The sequence below is a fragment of the Lynx rufus genome, unplaced genomic scaffold, assembly GCF_022079265.1.
Source record: "Lynx rufus isolate CCGP_SWC_20201006 ecotype Redwood Valley unplaced genomic scaffold, mLynRuf1.p SCAF_2, whole genome shotgun sequence".
NCBI classification, from domain to species: Eukaryota; Metazoa; Chordata; class Mammalia; order Carnivora; family Felidae; genus Lynx; species Lynx rufus.
The window spans coordinates 9,435,817-9,454,135 of NW_025814834.1; the positions used below are offsets into that span (position 1 = coordinate 9,435,817).

General features: G+C 38.4%; 1 protein-coding gene across 16 annotated transcripts in view; it reads left to right on the forward strand.

Annotated features, from left to right (window-relative positions):
* The window catches only part of TRIP12 (thyroid hormone receptor interactor 12), a 139,455-nt gene that overhangs the window by 36,712 nt on the left and 84,424 nt on the right, over positions 1–18,319 (forward strand). For 11 of the 16 annotated variants that reach the window (XM_047084960.1, XM_047084963.1, XM_047084966.1 and 8 more), the window contains exons 2-3: positions 2,341–2,487; positions 17,843–17,968. In XM_047084960.1, the coding sequence (XP_046940916.1) occupies positions 2,390–2,487; positions 17,843–17,968 (224 nt within the window). In that variant the 5' untranslated portion in view covers positions 2,341–2,389. The remainder of the gene's footprint in view (positions 1–2,340; positions 2,488–17,842; positions 17,969–18,319) is intronic. The other 5 variants (XM_047084970.1, XM_047084971.1, XM_047084972.1 and 2 more) reach the window with 1 other exon arrangement.

An 18,319-nucleotide genomic window follows, 5' to 3' on the forward strand; every position in this document is an offset into this window, starting at 1 on the left:
TCGCTTCCATCCCTTTGAATGACTTAACATCCCGTGACCTACAGTGTGCATTTCAGAGCGGGAGGTAGGCTAGTGAGACCTACCAGTCTTGGTCGCTAACAGTCTTCTTTGCTTTTCAAAGTGAAGGCAGCAGTAGCTTGCTCTTCTCTTGTTTCCATGCTGTTGAGGGTCCAAGCGAAATGGCACTGTGATGTTTGAATTAGTAAAGCTTCTCGGGCGAATCCTGAGATAGAATGGCTTTTGCTTAATTCCTGAATAGGGTGCGGTTGTTCGCGGGTGCGGTACTGCCAGGAGAGGTCTTTTAAAATGTTTCCGGTCCTTGTCCCCACAGAATCAGAATCTCTGAGGGCAGAAGCTGGGCGTTCATATTTTGACAAAACTTCTCAGGTTATTGTGTAATTAATCCTTACTTAAAAGCACTATTGATTGTGTTTATAGCAAAATTCACTTTGAAACTCTATCCCTAGAAATGTAAGACTCACCTTGATAGTGGTTTTTATGAAGTTTCCCCCAATGCATTATTTGGCCACAAGGGTCGTATTTATTTGCGATAAGCATCTATAGTAATAAGAGTAATAGTTAATATGTACTGAGCCCTCGGAATAGCATAGGCACCGTGGTAAGTGGTTTGCGTGGATTTGTCACTTAGTCCTCCCAACTGCTCTATGAGGTAAGTTCTTTATCCCCGTTTGGTAGACTGAAGCAGAGAAGTGTATGTACAAGGCCACACAACTTGTTGCTCGTAGAGTCAGGACTCAAACTCAGCCAGAGGCAGTTTGACTCGAGAGCCGAGAGCCGTGCATTTCAAACTACTCTGCTAGAGTGACCTACCTCATGGCTTATTGTGGTTTATTGTTATTATGGTTTATTATGGTAGATAACAACAGTGACTCTTTTCATCTCAGACCTCAGACCCCAGGTCCTCTTTCTGAAAGGCAAGCAGTATTAAGTTTGCAATGTGTAGACAATAGATAAGGATACATATGCAGTCTTTTAAATCCGCATACACACAGCCAGGAGTTTTATAGTGTTTACCCTCTAATATATCTTGGGGGAGATCTTTCCACATTGATACATGTAAATTCAGTCTTTCTCTCAGTGTTTTGTACTGTTCCCTGTTTTTTCTTTCCAAAATTGAGTTAGTACATGAGTAATTTGAACTTTCTGACCAGAGTTTATTTAGTATATTGATGATGATGTGGGCATATGTGACAGAAACCATCTTTTTCTGCTGCTGAATTGGGTCAATATGTAACTCCAAAGAGAACCCACTTCTTGTTCTAGAGCATGGAAGCTCTTAAAACAAAATCCAGTAATAGATTTAGTCGTGAGTAATTTGCATTGTCTTTGGCACTGTGTCCTGTGATGTCACATGTGTTCTTTTCCCTCCCCAGTAAACAGAATGAAAGAACTCTAGTTGGAGTTTGACTGGAGGCTTAAGAAAAATTGTGAAGATTTGATTTACACAAATTGTGGTTCTTTCTATGATGGTGATAAGGGCCTGTTTATCAGTTAACTTGATTTTCTTTGGGTATCAGCATTTTTTCTACATAATAAATTTCTAATAGAAAGTTCACATGGATTAAGAACTGTGTTTCGAGTTAAATTGTTATATTTGTGAATTATGTTCTCAATATCGTATTGCTAACAACTCTGTGGGGTAGGTGATATACTGATTTCACAGAAGAGGTAAAAAGAAATCGAGAGATTAAGTGTCTTGTCCAAGGTCACAGCCAGCACAGCTAATGTTGAAATCCAGGATATCTGGGACCATTTCTTAGTTCACTGGACTTCAGCCCCTTTCTCCTCATTTCTCCATAGTGTTACAGTTTCCTTTGCATTTATGATGTCATTTGTTATTCACAGCAATACTGTGCGGTAGGCATGACATGTTGTTTATTCTGTGGCTGAGGAGTTGGAGGCTGGAGGCTCTGATTTGTACAAAGGCAGACAGACCCCTTTAATACCTGTTCTGTCACAGGACTTGAGCCAGGGTGTTCTGATGCTGGGTGTAGTGCCCTTTCCTACACACTATAAGAAATGGAGAAGCAAAGACAAATTTCTGCTTGTGCCCTGTTTTCTTTGAATTGAGAATTTCCTGGGTGTTCCATGAGAAATCTATGTTAATTTTATGTGCTGGGCTCTGGACCACATGCCTTGAATTTGGTATATTCTTGACATCTTATATGACATTAATCAGATTTCAGATAAGACAATGTAGCATCAGTTTGGCCGTATAAATTGCTGACCTGAAATTTCCTCTTCATCTTTGTTGCCCCTTATCTGGTTTCTGTGGTGTACCACATATAGCTGATAATTTTTTCTCATTTTTCTTTTCAGTGAATGGTAGTGTCTAGAAAGGGTATGTCCCTTCAAGAGAGAGGTGCCAATGTCCAACCGGCCTAATAACAATCCAGGGGGGTCACTGCGACGTTCACAGAGGAACACTGCCGGGGCCCAACCACAAGACGACTCGATAGGAGGAAGGTATGTATTGGATGGTAATTTGAAAAGTAAGTGGTGAAAAAAAAATACTTTTTAAAAACCTCATTTTGAGGACAGAAAATTAAATGGTTCACTGCAAATGGGTAATTTTTTCCTAATTTTTTGAGCCAAGTAACACAAACAAAACGAATTCAAAGCAGTTCTTTCATCATTTTCCAAATGCGCTAGGCTCAAAAAATAGTTGTCAGTCACTGACATTATCAGAAATCTGATTCAAGGGTCGTTAGCATATGGTATGTCCTGTTGTGCTTGCCCTTTCTCCTCACTCTTAAACATGCTACAGCGTGTCTTTCGATCGTTTGTGGTGCCTTTTCTTTATGCAGGTCTTTATTTACTTTATTGAAAGGAAGCTTTGTTTGTTTTAAGACCTTGAGTTCTGATAACTAGCTTTTGAGTCTTTTCCCCATCTTATTTTTTGCCAGCGTGTGGGTACCGACAGGCTGGTGAGGCAGTCTGACTTTGTGGGCCTCTCCATTCTCGTTCTCTCAGTGGTATGGTGTTTCGCAGGTTTTTCAGTTAGAGTACTTGCCTAGGGGGGTAGTGTGAAGAATCAGATGCATTCTGTGGAATGGAAAATTCCTTGTCTGATTTAGCCAGGGACTGTCATTGTATGTATAAAATACTCAGAACCTCACTTGCAAAGCCTTCCTCTCCAATCCATGTTTAGCTTGCAATAAATCATGGCAAGGTTCTGATACGATTATCTGACACAACATTTGGAGACACTACCACGTGTATATTGTCTAGCAAATTATAAAAAACTTTTTTTTTTTAAATTTTTTTTTAACATTTATTTATTTTTGAGACAGAGACAGAGCATGAACAGGGGAGGGTCAGAGAGAGGGACACACAGAATCTGAAACAGGTTCCAGGCTCCAAGCTGTCAGCACAGAGCCCGACACGGGGCTCGAACTCACGGACCGCGAGATCATGACCTGAGCTGAAGTCGGCCGCTTAACCGACTGAGCCACCCAGGCGCCCCTAAAAAACTTTTTTTTAATGTTTTATTTATTTATTTATTTTGAACGAGAGAGAGCGTGAGCAGCGGAGGGGCAGAGACAGAGGGAGACACAGAATCCGAAGTAGGTCCAGGTTCTGAGCTGTCAGCACAGAGCCTGACATGGGGCTCGAACCCACGCACCGTGAGATCATGACCTGAGCCGAGGTCGGCCGCTTAACCGACTGAGCCACCCAGTGCCCCTATAAGGAAAGTTTTTAAATGTCACATGTAAGGAATATATTGAAACCGATCCTGTTGACATCAGGCTCTTTTAGTAGGTGAGCGTATGGACTTTGGACAAGGACAGCATTGTGTGAAATTACTGCCTCTGCCATTAAATAGCTACGTGTCCTTTGTTGTATCTTTTAGGACACTTCGGAGTTTTTAGTCCACGCAGTGGGGAGATCTGTTTCATAGGGCTGTTGGTTAACATCAGCAATCTGTAGTATGTTACATTGCTAGCACAATGCTTAGTGTGCAGAGTTTTGTTCTGAAATTGTTTTTTGCTTTATTTTACAATCAGATTATTCGTTGGAGTAGCCACACTTTATTTTCTGTTGATTAAAAAATATCCTTCCCCCATTGTAAAGCATGGCATGTTAATTTTAGTGAATTTAGAGAATAAGAAGAGCATAAAGGAAAAAACCATAATTCCACAATCCACTTCTGACTTACGCTGTTAACACTGGCATGTTTTTCCTTCGTCTTCTTTATTGCTATATATATATATATATGTATGTGTGTATGTATATATATATATATATATGTGCTTATATGTGCTTGTGTTTACACGTAAATAACCTGTACCAATTTGGGGGTGCCTGGCTAGTTCAGTCGGGAGAGCACATGACTCTTGATCTTGGGGTCATGAGTTCGAGCCCCATGTAGAGATTTTTTTAAAAAGCAGAAAAAAAATCAGTAACTTTTACCTTTTGAACAACTGCAGTTTTACATAGTAATACTCAGGTTCTATTTGGACTCTTGCACGTGAGTGACAGTTTGGTCTCTCACATAGTACACTGGTTCTAAAATCCACAGCGATGTTTTCAGCGCCTTTATCTTTTTCTACCCATTGGTGTTAACTATTTTATTGTATTAATGTATTTTAAAAATATGAGCAAGAAATAGAAATGGAAATGGTTAATATTAGTTATTAAGATGTATTGGTTTAAAGAACTAAGATGAAGTTGTAATCAAGATAGAACTCTTACTTATTTGTAGAAGGGCACATTTTTGCTATAGTTTATTTGCTTTAAGTCTGTCAGTGATTAGTTCAGTTGGTGCAGCCACTGTGGAAAACAGTATGTAAGTTCTTCAGAAAATTAAAAATAGAATTACCATGCAGTCTAGTAATTCTCTTGCTGGGTATTTACCCCAAGAAAACAAAAACACTAATTCCAAACATGCATCCCTGTGTTCATTGTAATAGCCAAAATATGGAAGCAACCTAAGCACCCATCATTAGAATGATGGATTCAGAAGATGTGGTGTATATATGTACAATGGAATATAACTCAGCTATAAAAGAGAATGAGATCTTGACATTTGCAGCAACATGGATGGACCTAGAGGGAATCATGCTAAGTGAATTAAGTCAGTCAGAGAAAGACACTACCATGTGCTTTCACTTATATGTATAATCTAAAAAAAAAACAACAAACAAACAAAAAACAGAAACAGACTCCTACAAAGAACAAATTGGTAGTTGCCAGAGAGGAGAGGAGTGGGTGGCAGGATGGGGGAAATAGGTGAAGGGGATTAAAGGTACAAACTTTCAGTATTAAAATAAGTCACAGATGTGAAAAGGACAGCATAGAGAAAATATAGTCAGTAATATTGTAATATATGGTGACAGATGGTGACCACACCTAACTATGGTGAGCACCGAGTCATGTGTAGACCTGTCAAATGACTGTTGCACACCTGAAATTAATATGATTTGTCAGCCATACTTTAGTAATAACGATTTGAAAAAAAAATTGTAACTCAGTTGTGAAGGATAAGTGTAGAATTTAAAAATGTGCTTGGGAAAAATTGTGTTTGGAATGGCAGAAAACATGCTGAAGAAAATAGAGTATACTTAGGGTTTTTATACTTTAATACCTTCTCTCTTTCCATAATGTAGCCCATTTCAGTTTTTACAATTTCAACTTTCACGTATCTTCAAAAAACATTTCCCCAGAAAATTAGCACACAGAGGAGGGCCAGTTCCCACCCCCCCCCCCCCCCCCCGTTTTAGAAACCCAGGATCATTTGTGTCATTTTCTGTGTCCTTAAAATTGTTTTAAAAACATGACTTTTAAAGTCTTTATGTTCCATTGTGTGGCTATACCATAATTTAGTAATAACTCTGAATAGATAAATTTTTCCTCTTTTTATGTGGATAAGTGTAATTAATGACTATGACGTATAAATTTAGACTATTAGCCAAAAAAGTCTGAACCAGTTTGACTAAGAATGCAAATTTGTTCATTTGAATTTTATTTTCCCCTCTCAGCTTGATTCTTTGCTCATGATAGAATCTTGAACCTGGAAAGGACCTTTTCATCGAAGCCCAGAATGACATTGGAAGCCCTCGTAGACTGTGCTATACTAGAAGTGAACTAACCTCTAAGAAACCTCTCTTTCGATTTGGGGGAGACAGAGAAGATTGGGATAAATTGGGAGGGAGCAGTTACAACTGTATTTTCGTTCTCTTTAGCTGACTCCTGTTGATCAGCTTTCCTGAGTAAAATGCTGCTATTAGGCTTTTGACTCAAAAATAGACGTGGTCTTGAAAATGTATTCATAGCGGTGCAGCGTTTCAGCTGATGGGCACAAGAGTAGCCACTACAATAGTGCCCCGGTGGAGTGCTCCCAAATGTTTTTATACGCCTTCTTTTAGTAGAGACTCAGAGGAGCTCTGCTAATAAGTAGGTAACCCCTATTCTCTGAATGTGGTAGTTTGCTCAGCATTCTACAACTAGTATGTAGAGTCAGGACCTGATTTCCAACCACTTGACTCTAAGTCAGTGATTATTTTCGTCACGCCAAACTGTTTTTACTGCACAAACCGCTCAGTTCCTATGATGAAGAAGGACTTGGAAGAGGGTATGAAGTATGTATAATGGAAAAACCTCCACTCATTCAGTTGAGGACTTCAGTAGCAGTATTTCCCTCCTAGAATTTTTAAATGCATTCATTTTTTTATTCACTGTTTTCTTTCAGACTTGCATTAGGCTCTTCTTTGCATAGTGTCCTTCCTGTGACCGGTCCTGCCCATCCCCCAAATCAAGGTCATTTACAGTTTCCTTTCTTTTTAGGAGACTAGTTTTCATTCATTCTTAAGCTAAAAGGAATTTGGATCTTTGGGATGTATTTCATATCTCCTGGTTATTTGCTCTGTTTCCCCTGTCCTCCTCTGTCCATATATTAACTAGACTTCCTCCGCTATTATTTTCCTTTCCGTTTCTTGTGTAGTTTTTTGGTTTATAGGTGATCTGTTCTTTTCTGTACTCTATCGGATTTTTTAATGGAGTGAGGAAATGGTTGAATCCAGTCCTCTCCACCTGCCCAGCCCCATTAAAAAAAATTTGTCTTCAAAGTTTTAGTTACTCATTACAGAGTAAAACCTCGGTTATGAGATCTATAGGTTATAACTTTTTCTTAGCATTGTCAGAGCAGGGATTTTTTTTTTTTAGCCAGTGTTAATTATACAGAAAGGAAATAGATTTGTGTTTTGCTTAAAAATCTATTTCAGTGGGATGGATACAGAAAAGCACAAAAATAAGTATCCGGAGATAGGTCTGTGTTAACATTTTGGTTTTTATTTGCCTTTAAAATACAGCTTAGCATGTAGCTGATTACACTATAAATATGGTTTTGGATCCTGCTTTGTTCAAAACTCAGCATCTTAACAAACATTTTCTCACATCATTACAATTTTTTTGGTAATTGTTACAAATGGCCACATGATTTACTGAACCACTATACAATGTTTTCCAGATTTACTTTTTAGTTTTTGGATAGTTAAATGGTTGTAATGGGCAAAATTTCTGCGTAGGCGTAATTGTTTGTATTTCAGGTGTCTCGCTCTTTTTTTTTTTTTTTTTTTTTCAAGAGAACAGGAGCGGGAGAGGGAGGGAGAAAGAGACTCCTAAGCAGGCTGCATACTCCGTATAGGCTCCATCCCACGACCCTGAGATCGTGACCTGGGCTGAAATCAAGAGTTGGATACATAACTGACTGAGCCACCCAGGCACCCCTCAGGTGTCTCCACTTGGTCAAAGGGAGTTTTTTTTGTTTTGTTTTTTTTTTTACAGTCAATTTGTTTCACATAAGTTTTTTTAACCCATTTACTTATTACCATCAGGAAAAAGAGTGCTTTTTCTCATCATTCTATTCATGTTATTTTCACTGTGCATTTTTCTGTTAATTTAATAATGAAAAAATCACATTAATTTTCTTGGTGTTTTTATACTAACAAGGTTAAACATTGGACAGATGTTCAGGTTTGAGGAATGAGATCTGAATGAAAATATTTTTTTGTTTGAGAATATTTTTTGGTATAAGCATACCAATAAGTTTGTTAATCCCCCTTTGTACCACTGTACAGGAGAACTGACCTTTAAAGCATTCAGCTGACATGAGCCCCTCTTGTCACAGTAACCCTCTTTTGTTGAATGATCTCCCTCAGTTCTTCACCCATGTGTTTTGAATGGTACTTATTCTGTTTTTGTTGTTTTTTTTTTTTTCAACATTTATTTATTTTTGGGACAGAGAGAGACAGAGCATGAACGGGGGAGGGGCAGAGAGAGAGGGAGACACAGAATCAGAAACAGGCTCCAGGCTCTGAGCCATCAGCCCAGAGCCCGACGCGGGGCTCGAACTCATGGACCGCGAGATCGTGACCTGGCTGAAGTCGGACGCTTAACCGACTGCGCCACCCAGGCGCCCCTGTTGTTTTTTTTTTTTTAAGGTTTTATTTATTTATTTTGAGAGAAACAGAGACAGGGTGAGCCGGGGAGGGGTGGAGAGAGAGGGAGAGACCGGAATCCCAAGCAGGCTCTCCACTGTCAGTGCAGAGTCTGACGTGGGGCTCGAACTTCCGAAACCATGAGGTCATGACCTGAGCTTGAACCAAGTTAGACGCTTAACCAACTGAGCCACCCAGGCACCCCTAGTTATTCTTTTCCAACATGATCTTAACTCAGCTCTTGACTGTCCATCGCCAGCGCCGGCCAGCCGTTTGCCAAAGCTGGGAGAATCTGCAACTCTCCCATCTTTCTGAGTTCATTGATGGGGCTGGGGCGGTCACATGATTCAGACTGGACGCTTTCTCTTTCCTGGTAGCAAAGAGAAGATGCGAATCTGAAGTAGCCAACTGCACATCTCCTGCGTTAGGGGGGAAGATGAACAGACAGAGAAAAACAAATATATTAGTATGTGTGTATTAAAGTTCTGTGAAGTTTCAGTCTTTTAGTTCTTGAGAGCTGTGTAGACTCTTGCCTTCTCTAGGTTTGATTGATTAGCTATTGTGTTCAATCTGGAGATGTGTGTGCGTTATTTCAATCAAGCCTCTTTTGGCTTTAAGGAGTCCTGTCCTGCCTTAATGTACTTGTAAGCCCAACTCAGTGTAAGGTCGTTCTCATTCGTTTGTAGAACACCATGCTAGTAAGCCCCATGCTGGCTGGTAGTTATCAAACTGAGAGTAGAATAGCCTTTGTTATAAGCTGTTCCAACTCAGTGGGGGAAATGGGTGTGCAGGTGATTATTAGAGTCAGGTGAGAAACATTTCTAGGGATGACCTCATTGATTTGGCCTCTGAAGGCTGAATTGAAGAAGCAGTTGCAAAGCAGGTGTTACATGTCAGCTATATTTGTCTCTCTCTACTTGACACGTGGTGTCATTAGTTACAGGGCGTGGATTGTATTTGTAATTTTTTGTCACTTGTTACTTTGCTCTTAAGTGGTAGGTACTGGTATGGGCTCCAAATAAGGTTTACTTTCTTGGCATTTCTAGGCCCAGAGATAGGACTGCCTTTTATGGGAAAGGTCATGCGAAGGTGATTGACTGCAGTGAAGGAAGAACTGAAATAGGGCACGGTCGAAATGGGCTGTGTAACAGGGTGGGCTGGAGCACCCTGCCGAGGGAGCACACAGCTCAGTAATCCGTATAGGTGACAATCGAGCTGCCAGCGGACATGCCATCTTGGGTCAGCTGCAGGCCCTGCTCGCAGAGTCTGGGCACTCGGTACTCGGGTAGCATTGCTCTGACAAGAGAGCACGCTGAATTGCCCTCCGGCTCTCCAAGGCTTCCCCCACTCACGTTCCCTTGACAGAGCAAGTTATGCGGCTGCACATAACTTCCGAGTAGTTCGGCAAGTGCCCCCCCACCGTGTGTTCCGCTCAGAGGAGAAATGGGGTATTTGTAAATGGCACATTATAGCTGTCAGAGGCCCTTGAAACATTTTTCATTCTTCCTCCCATGTCTACAACAGACCCTTCGTTCCCCTCTATTTTACTTGGTGCAACATAGCCATGCGTCTGGTATATTTTCTTCATTCTCCTACTCAACCAGTATGGATACCATTTTCCTATTCTTTTTTTTATCCTGACCTTTGCTGAGGCAGATGGAAGTTCAAGCTTTATCTTCTTTGGGAGGAGGAGAACATTAAAGAGAGACGGAGTTAATGTGGTGTGAAAATGACCTCATTGTTTCTTAGGACCAAATTGAAACCACTTTTATAAACATGTATACTAGAGTTAGCCAGGTAACTTGCTAACTTGCTTCTTTTAATAATGGTGAATCTTACTGCTGTAATTAGATACTCTTGAGTTTCAGCCACAGAACCATATTTGCATATACTTTTTCACTTCTAGTGATGCTTTGGTAATGCTGAGAAGGCCTGTCTGTCTCATCGTGCCTTTGGACAACCTTTGGAGGCAAGGTTTACAGGGTTGTGGTAGTGTGTTTTGTTTTAAGTTTATTTGTTTATTTTGAGAAACACAGAGAAAGAGCACAAGTGGGGTGGGGGGGGGGCAGGATCCGAAGTGGGCTCTGTGACTGACAGCAGAAAGCCCAACGCGGGACTCGAACTTATGAACCATGAGTTCATGACCTGAGCCAAAATCAGATGCTTAACTGAGCCACGCAGGCACCCTTACAAGGTTGTGTTAAACACTGGCATGGTTGCCTTGGTCTGAGGAGGAACAGAAGCTACTTTATTGTAGTTGGAAGTTAGGCACAGTGGAGTGTGTGTGTGTGTGTGTGTGTGTGTGTGTGTGTGTGGTTTGAGAGAGAGGGAGACCGAGCATGAGAAGGGCAGCGGCAGAGACAGAGGGAGACACAGAATCTGAAGTAGGCTCCAGGCTCTGAGCTGTCAGCACAGAGCCCCATGTGGGGCTTAAACTTAAGAATCGTGAGATCATGACCTGAGCCAAAGTTGGACGCTTAACCGATTGAGCCACCCAGGTTCCCCCAACACATTGGATTCTTAATAGTTACCCGTGTTAAGTTCTTTCTTGGACCAACAGAGTAATATCTCATGTGTTTTGCTAACTTTCTTTGCAGTATAGGTATCTTGCTTTATTCACCAACCGTGAGATTTTGTTTAAAAGTCACATCATAAAAAAAAGGTCGTATCATAAGCATATTGGGAACCTGTAAGATGTCAGCTGCTGTAGATTATTTCTTATCCTTACTGAGGCTTTGCTCTGATCCTTCTGTCCCTTAATATGAGGGAATCTGATGTTCACACCAGTTTTCACACATGTTTTCTCCATATCGGAATGCATTCCTAGAAGAGTGTTAGTGTGAATGAAAAAATGAATATATACAAAAGCTTCTTCAATAGTTGAACATCACCTATGGAAGGCAGTTTTTTGGTAATAGGGAAAGCAAAAGAAAGCAGGAGGTCTCCTTTGTTGACATCTTTTCTTCCATTTTTCTCACATATCATCTGTAAAACCTTAAGCCATTTAATCTGACATGTATACAATTAGGGACAGAGGTACCAGCTCTGAAGCTGAAGGAAAAAACTTCATAGCTATGGATATAGGCCTTTTACTTTTCCCCCTGAGTCCCTAGGTACAGCTGCCAGGTTTCAGATTGAGAGAGTCAGAATGCCTGGGCTCAGTTGTACCTTTCCTTGCCTAGGGACTGGGTGATTTTGTGCAAGCCTCATTTCCTACATCTTTAAAATGGAAATAGACCTGCCTTGAGTGTCATCTGAGAATTAAGTTGGATAACACAGTTAAAAAAATTAATGTTTATCGCATAGTCATACCTTTAAATGTATGTGTTCTGGGGGTGGTCTTAATAAGTTTTACTCAGTTATAAAAGTCAGTCTAGCTATGAAATACTCAATACTGCATCACTCATCTATCACTAATGACTAATTTACTTTGGATTATCTTAGTTTTTATACTCCTTACCCAACTACTTTGTAAAATGGTGGTGGTGGTGGGGGGAAACGGTGCAAGTATAATGAGCTGTATGTTCCCTTTTGTGGGCCGTCTTTTTCCACAGTTTTAATTACATGCAGTCCTTCTGCCTTGTTGTTGTTACACAGTGAAGTAAGTACTTCTGTTTACTCACCTGTCCTTAGTATACCCTGGGTAGTTGAACATACAGAAATGTTGCTTTTGCCTCACTGTTTCCAACTCTTGTCAATCTCCTAGTGCCAACCTTACTAAGGACAAAATCGAGATCCTTTGACAAGGCATTTAAACCCTGGCCTGTCCTTTCAACCTTGTTTCCTAATGTAGCTCTGTGCTCCGGGAAATTCATATCATTTGCCAGGTGCCATGTGGGTTTCATGTTTTCCTGCCTCTGCCTTTCCCTACACTCTGTGCTTGACTCGAACATTCTTTTTCTTCAGCTTTTCGTTCTTCGGGGTGTGGTTTAAATGCCATGTAGTCTATAAAGCCTATATTCTCCTCCTAGAAGTAATTTTTCCCTTGGTTGAGAACTTAATAGCATCTGGTAGATCACTTTGTTTTATGAGGCACTGACCTCTTTGAGGACAGGAACTAGACTGTGTGTTATCCATATTTATATGCCTTGTCATGACTTGCATATATTTGAGTTGGCAACCCTGACAAATCTGTTGAAATGAGTAGTTTGTTCCAGTAGTTCTCAACTCCGTCCTGTCCCATCTAGTGCTCCCTCCCACTCTGTAATGTGTATCATATAATGTAAACCTCTTTATTATGATGCCCCTTTTGTTTATCAGTTGTTTCCCTTCTACTTGTTTATTTTTACGTTACGTTTTATATATTTAGAAGCACTTTATGTTTCTAAACTGTTTAGACGGATATTTTGTGTTTCTTAATTCATTTCAAGATCATAAATAAGATCTCAGTAGGTAAATGCTTGGGTGCCTTGACACAAGATGGCACTGTTTTCAGACGCTTGCATCTGCGTCTGAATTTATTGAATGTGACAGCTACAGGAACATGCTTAAATGCCATAAGCAGCATTTTCTTTGTAGACTTCTTCAGAATGATACATGACCCGTGGTAGAGCTGCCAAAAGGTAATCTTCTGTTGATTCCCGTGGATAACTGCAGAAATGGTATATAAAAACCATGCAAAACGAATAGAAGCCAAGAAGTTATGAGCATCTATTTTACCTATATCATGGCCAGATTTCAAGTTTTCTCCCAAGGTTTTCATGTATTACCAAGGCTACTTGCGGTCTGGGTCATGGGACAGTCTTTCATGGGGTCCTGCTGTTCTGTATACTTGCATGGCTGGCATCTTTTACCTCTAGGTCCACACTCGCTAAATGGCAGTAACACCCTGTTCCCTAACATGTTTTCAAAATGTTCCCTAGAGGGGAGAGCCAGTGATGTTTAAAACATTATTTTATGAGATAAATAAGGAGTTCTTTACCGTAAATTACAGAATCCATTAGGCTGGCATTTTTGCCATAACTAAACATGGGAACACTGGTCAGACTAATCAGCTTCCATTTTGTGATCAGAATAGAAAAACAGTGCATTTTGCTGAGAACATTAGTGAGCTTTTTGTTTAAAGTGCTTTAACTGAACTTTCCAGCCTGATGATTGCAAATCAGTGACTTATTTAAAACATGCATTTAATTTATGAACATTATAAACAAAGCATTTAATTTTCAGAAGACAAAATTATGTTAATTGTGTATATAAAATATAAAGGCATAAAAATGCATGTGTGTCTGTATACACACAAAAAACATTTGGAGATTTAATGAAGCCCCGAATAATTTGTTTGGTAGTATGTACATGTATTTGAATTGTGAATATGTCTGGCACGAAAAGTAATTTCAGACAAAATTTAAGACGTGATGTATTAACTACTTGTAACTAGCCACTCATTTTATCTACCATTAAGAGAAGAAGAGCTCTTTGATACAAGATTTTGCCCTTTCTTAGATGCCCTCTGGATTAGAGATGGTTTTTAACCCTTTGGACTACCAACTATTTTAATAAATAGCAGTAAAAGTAAATTAAAGTATCTAGAAAGGGGCAATCACTATGATTTTCCTAAAAGGCAACAAGAGGCATTTGAGTCTTGTAAGCACATAACCCAGAGTTGATTGGTCTGTTCTCTTGTCAGCTGGGTTTGTTTAATGCGATCTGGCCCTTATACACTTGCTAAATAGGGAAATGATGTCAATATAATGTGGAAGCACTGTTGGCTCATAGGCAGTATTTCCTCCAGTGGTAATATATGGACTGAAATGGGATAGCCTTTCAATTAAAGTGGAAGATTTGGTTATTTATGAAGATCTTATGAAAAAGCTTAAAAATCTTACAGAAATGATTTAAAGAATTCATTTGCAGGAAGTGCTATTTCAGTGACTTCTAGAACCACCACATTTTGCCTGGTTAAACACTCTAAGGAAGCTCAAAACCATTTACTCCTGTATTTATAAAGGAAGAAAATGAGAAAAAGGAATGTCTCCCCCGGAATTGTATTTTTTTAATTTTGTTGAAGCTGGTCTTAAGAGAAAATGTCTAAAAATTCACACTCGAAAGGAGAAAGCGCAAATATAAGATCCCAAAGAGTGGACCAACTGTGATTATTTGGTGCAAATGTTAGGGGAGATTTAATCTTTAAAGTTGGTGATGTTTTTGTTAGGAATGTGATCATAAAATAACATAGGTTTGAGTGCACTATGCCTAATCTTATTTTCACCATTAGCCCGATTATTTTTAGATTTTGCAGAAAGTGAGCTTTTTCCTCAGGAATATCCATAGGATGATATAAAAGCTCCTGAACATACACACCCACCCATTTATCTGCCTATCCTTGGGTTGTATTTTACTAAATGGGCTCTTTCTGATGCTGTCAAAAAGATTTTGTCATGAATTTTACTGTGTTATTCTTGCAAATTTGATTTATCGTGGATATAAATTTTACTGGGTCTTAGATTATGCTTTTTAATAAAGATTAATGTTGAGCATTAAGGTCTGATAAATCAGGGAGTTGTTGAAATGAGCTAAAAGGCATCAAGGCTTGTTTAGTGCTGAATACTGTGATATTCTGATTGGGTATGCTAGATTAGGTGTTATTATTTTATGGAGATTTACTTTACAGTATTCTGAGCTTTAGTAATTTATAAATGGGCATAATAAAGCAGAGCCCCACTTTGGGAGGCCCCATATTGTCTCTTTATGGTACCATCTGTTTGCTTACTCTCTTGTGGTAAGCCAAGGACTGGCATGCTATGTATGACCCATGGGACAAATCCAGCTTCCTGCCTGTTTTTGTAAATAAAAATTTGATTGGAACATAGCCCTGCCCATTTATTTACATATTGCCCACAAAGCCATAAGTACTATCCTTTACAGAAAATGTATTAAGCCCCTCTTAAACAATAGGCAGAAGAACAGTAGCGGTCAGTATTTTGTATCTTAAAATATTTTTAACCAGGCCTCAGTGAGACTGTTGCGCTTAATTTTAGGAAAGGTGCAGTCAGATCATTGTGGGCGTTGTTGTATTTAAGCTAGTTTTGTGAGTTTCACTTTCTAAGATGGGTGGATTTTTTTTTTCCTTTTGTAATCTAATGTTGAGCATTGAACTGATAAATTCTTTAGTTCCTTGAAGGTGTGAGTAAGGACAATAGAAATTCAGGAGTTAATTTAAGTCGCTATAAAGTTAGATGTATTTAAGATCAGGGAACAATTTATTTACTGTACAAAGAGGAGGACAGCTACTTCTACACCACTGTAGGCATTGGGTTAATGTTGGTCAAAATCTGTTGACAAAGAGAATGAATTCCCTTCCTTCTTTTGACGCTTAACTAGGAATATGTTAATGATTCACATTTTTTAAGATTGCCATTTGAATATTTAAGTGAACGTTATCACAAAGTAGTCTAACTTTAGACTTTAAAGTTTTCTTTTAAAATGATTTTAAAATTATAATCAAGGAACATAGCAAGGGGTATTTTAAATTTTATAATGAAGTAGAAATTGTGATTTAGTTAAAAAATCAATCCTTAGCAAACTTTACTAAAATAAGAATGTAGAGAACTTGAATGACATAATTTATAAGTATTGTTCCATGGATATTAAATTGTACACCCTGAAAACAGAACATACCTTTTAAAAAGTAATTATGGGATGATTTGAAAATTTACTCATTTTATTTCTTTCTTTCCTTTTTTTTTTTTTTTTTATATACAACTCTCAGATCTGTTAGTAGAAATGTAACAAAACCAAAAGCAGTTCCCAGAAATTAAATCTCTATATTAGGAAACCCATGGGTTAAAACAAAATTTCACTCTGCATTGGAAGACTATTTAGGAAAAATGCACAAACTAAATCACAGTGGATAAATCTTACAAGGTTCAGCTTGGCTACGCAGAAAAAATATTAAGTAGCTTGAAAAATACTTGTATTCATTACTACAGTCACTTGAAAAGACTAAGCCCACAAGACTAAGACACTTGAAAAGACTAGCTTAGAGTTTTTTAGTAGTTGACCTATTCTAGTAAGTCTTTGGAAAGTTCTAGTCTATCATTTATTAGAATCTTAAAAATGAAAGTGGTATTATGGATCCAAACATATTTCTTTTTTATTGAGAAGCTAATTTCATATCTTCTTTCAAGAATCCAGTATTGAACTCTTCTGGAAAAATGGAAGAAAAAAAAATAAGAGACGAGAAACCTTAGAGCATCTTTTTGAAGAAATGGTGGAACTTGTATGATATGTTAAGAACTCTGTGGCATTCTTACAGATTCAATTAGAATCATCATGTGAGGTTTCAGTGACTGATTTATAAGTTCCTTTGAGATGATGTTAGAATTAAAACCTTTGAAAGATTTTTTTTTAACAGAGTAAACAGCTTTGGTATTAATGAGACTTTGTTATTCTCATTAGAATATGCTCTTTTATGTTCCTTATATGAAGGATGGGTGTTGTCTGTGAATTACAATGGTTGCATCTGTTACGTTAATACCCCTCACCTCTGTAACACCAGCTTTTCTGGGTATATATTAATGCATGCTCTCTCTTTATTGCTTATGTAAATCTAATGTAATCATTGCCTGAGGTTAAAAAAAAAAAAAAACCTAACCGCTGAAAAACAGTTTATTCATGTCCTGCAAACTTGTTCTTAGAACAATGCTGGCACAAGAATATGTCTTATTATAAATATAACCTAACCATATATCAGTAATGGAATCTTTTGAACGTGTTTGGAATATTTTGTGGTCAATTCTTTATCTCTTTCTCTAGGACTTGGTTTTTGTTGTACTTTTTTTTATTGATTAGTACATTACATTCTTAGCAAATATCACTCTATTGATTTCATGTAAGTTTATTTACTGTTGAGTGCTTCTGATGATTTTCTGTGTAAAGTCTGTTTGAGAATTGATTTCATCTGTCTCTGCATTTACTGTGCTAACCTGAATTCTACAAATTGGGAATCGGCAGCATTGTAGGGATGGGTCACAGACTGCCTCTTCCCCAAAGCTTTTAAGCTGTTATACTCACGTTATCTATTAAAAGTAGGGTTTAGATCTAAAGTCTGGATTTGTGCTTTGCAAAAATTTAGCATATGTGAATTTGCAGTAAAACTGTTGAAAAATTCTTTGTTGCTTAAGTAACTCTAATATTGCTACTCAGTCATGAAAAATGGTAGTAAGATTGATTTAACTCTTGGGTATTGAGTTGGTTCTAAGGCAAGTTTTTTTGCAAGGGTATTTGGTAGAGCAATAACTTAGTTTTGGAAATATTTGGGAAAAGGGTAGTCAATAATGAAGAATTGGGAGGCTTTTTAAAAAAATGAAAACATATTTCACTTTCAGTGCTGTGTTTGCATCTCAGTGTCCTGATAGATTTCTGTTTTGATTTTCTGCTGACAGGTCACATTTAGGGCAGGCAAAACATAAGGGATATAGCCCTCCTGAGAGTAGAAAATCTAATTCTAAGGCACCCAAAGTGCAGTCTAATACTACTTCTGAACTGTCAAGGGGACACCTTTCTAAAAGGTAAATCTTCACATTGCTTGTACATTTTCAAGGCAGAATTATTTGCATTTGAATCATTGCATAATATTAAAATTTAGCAGCTTATCCCAAAATGTTGTGATAGGTATTTTCATTGTTCCCTGAATGTAACTTTGAGGGTTAATAGTTGATTATCTTTGCAGTGATGTCAGTGCAGCGGACTCTAGACAATGCAGTTTTGCCCTTGCTTAGAGAACCTGTTTGTTTAACAAACTTTTATAGGCATCCGAAATGCCATTTTACCTCCCCCCCCCCCCCCCCGAAACCCTTAGGTTTTTTATTGTTTTTTATTGGCAGAGCCAAAGGTCATTGATTTCTTAAGATTTAATTGGT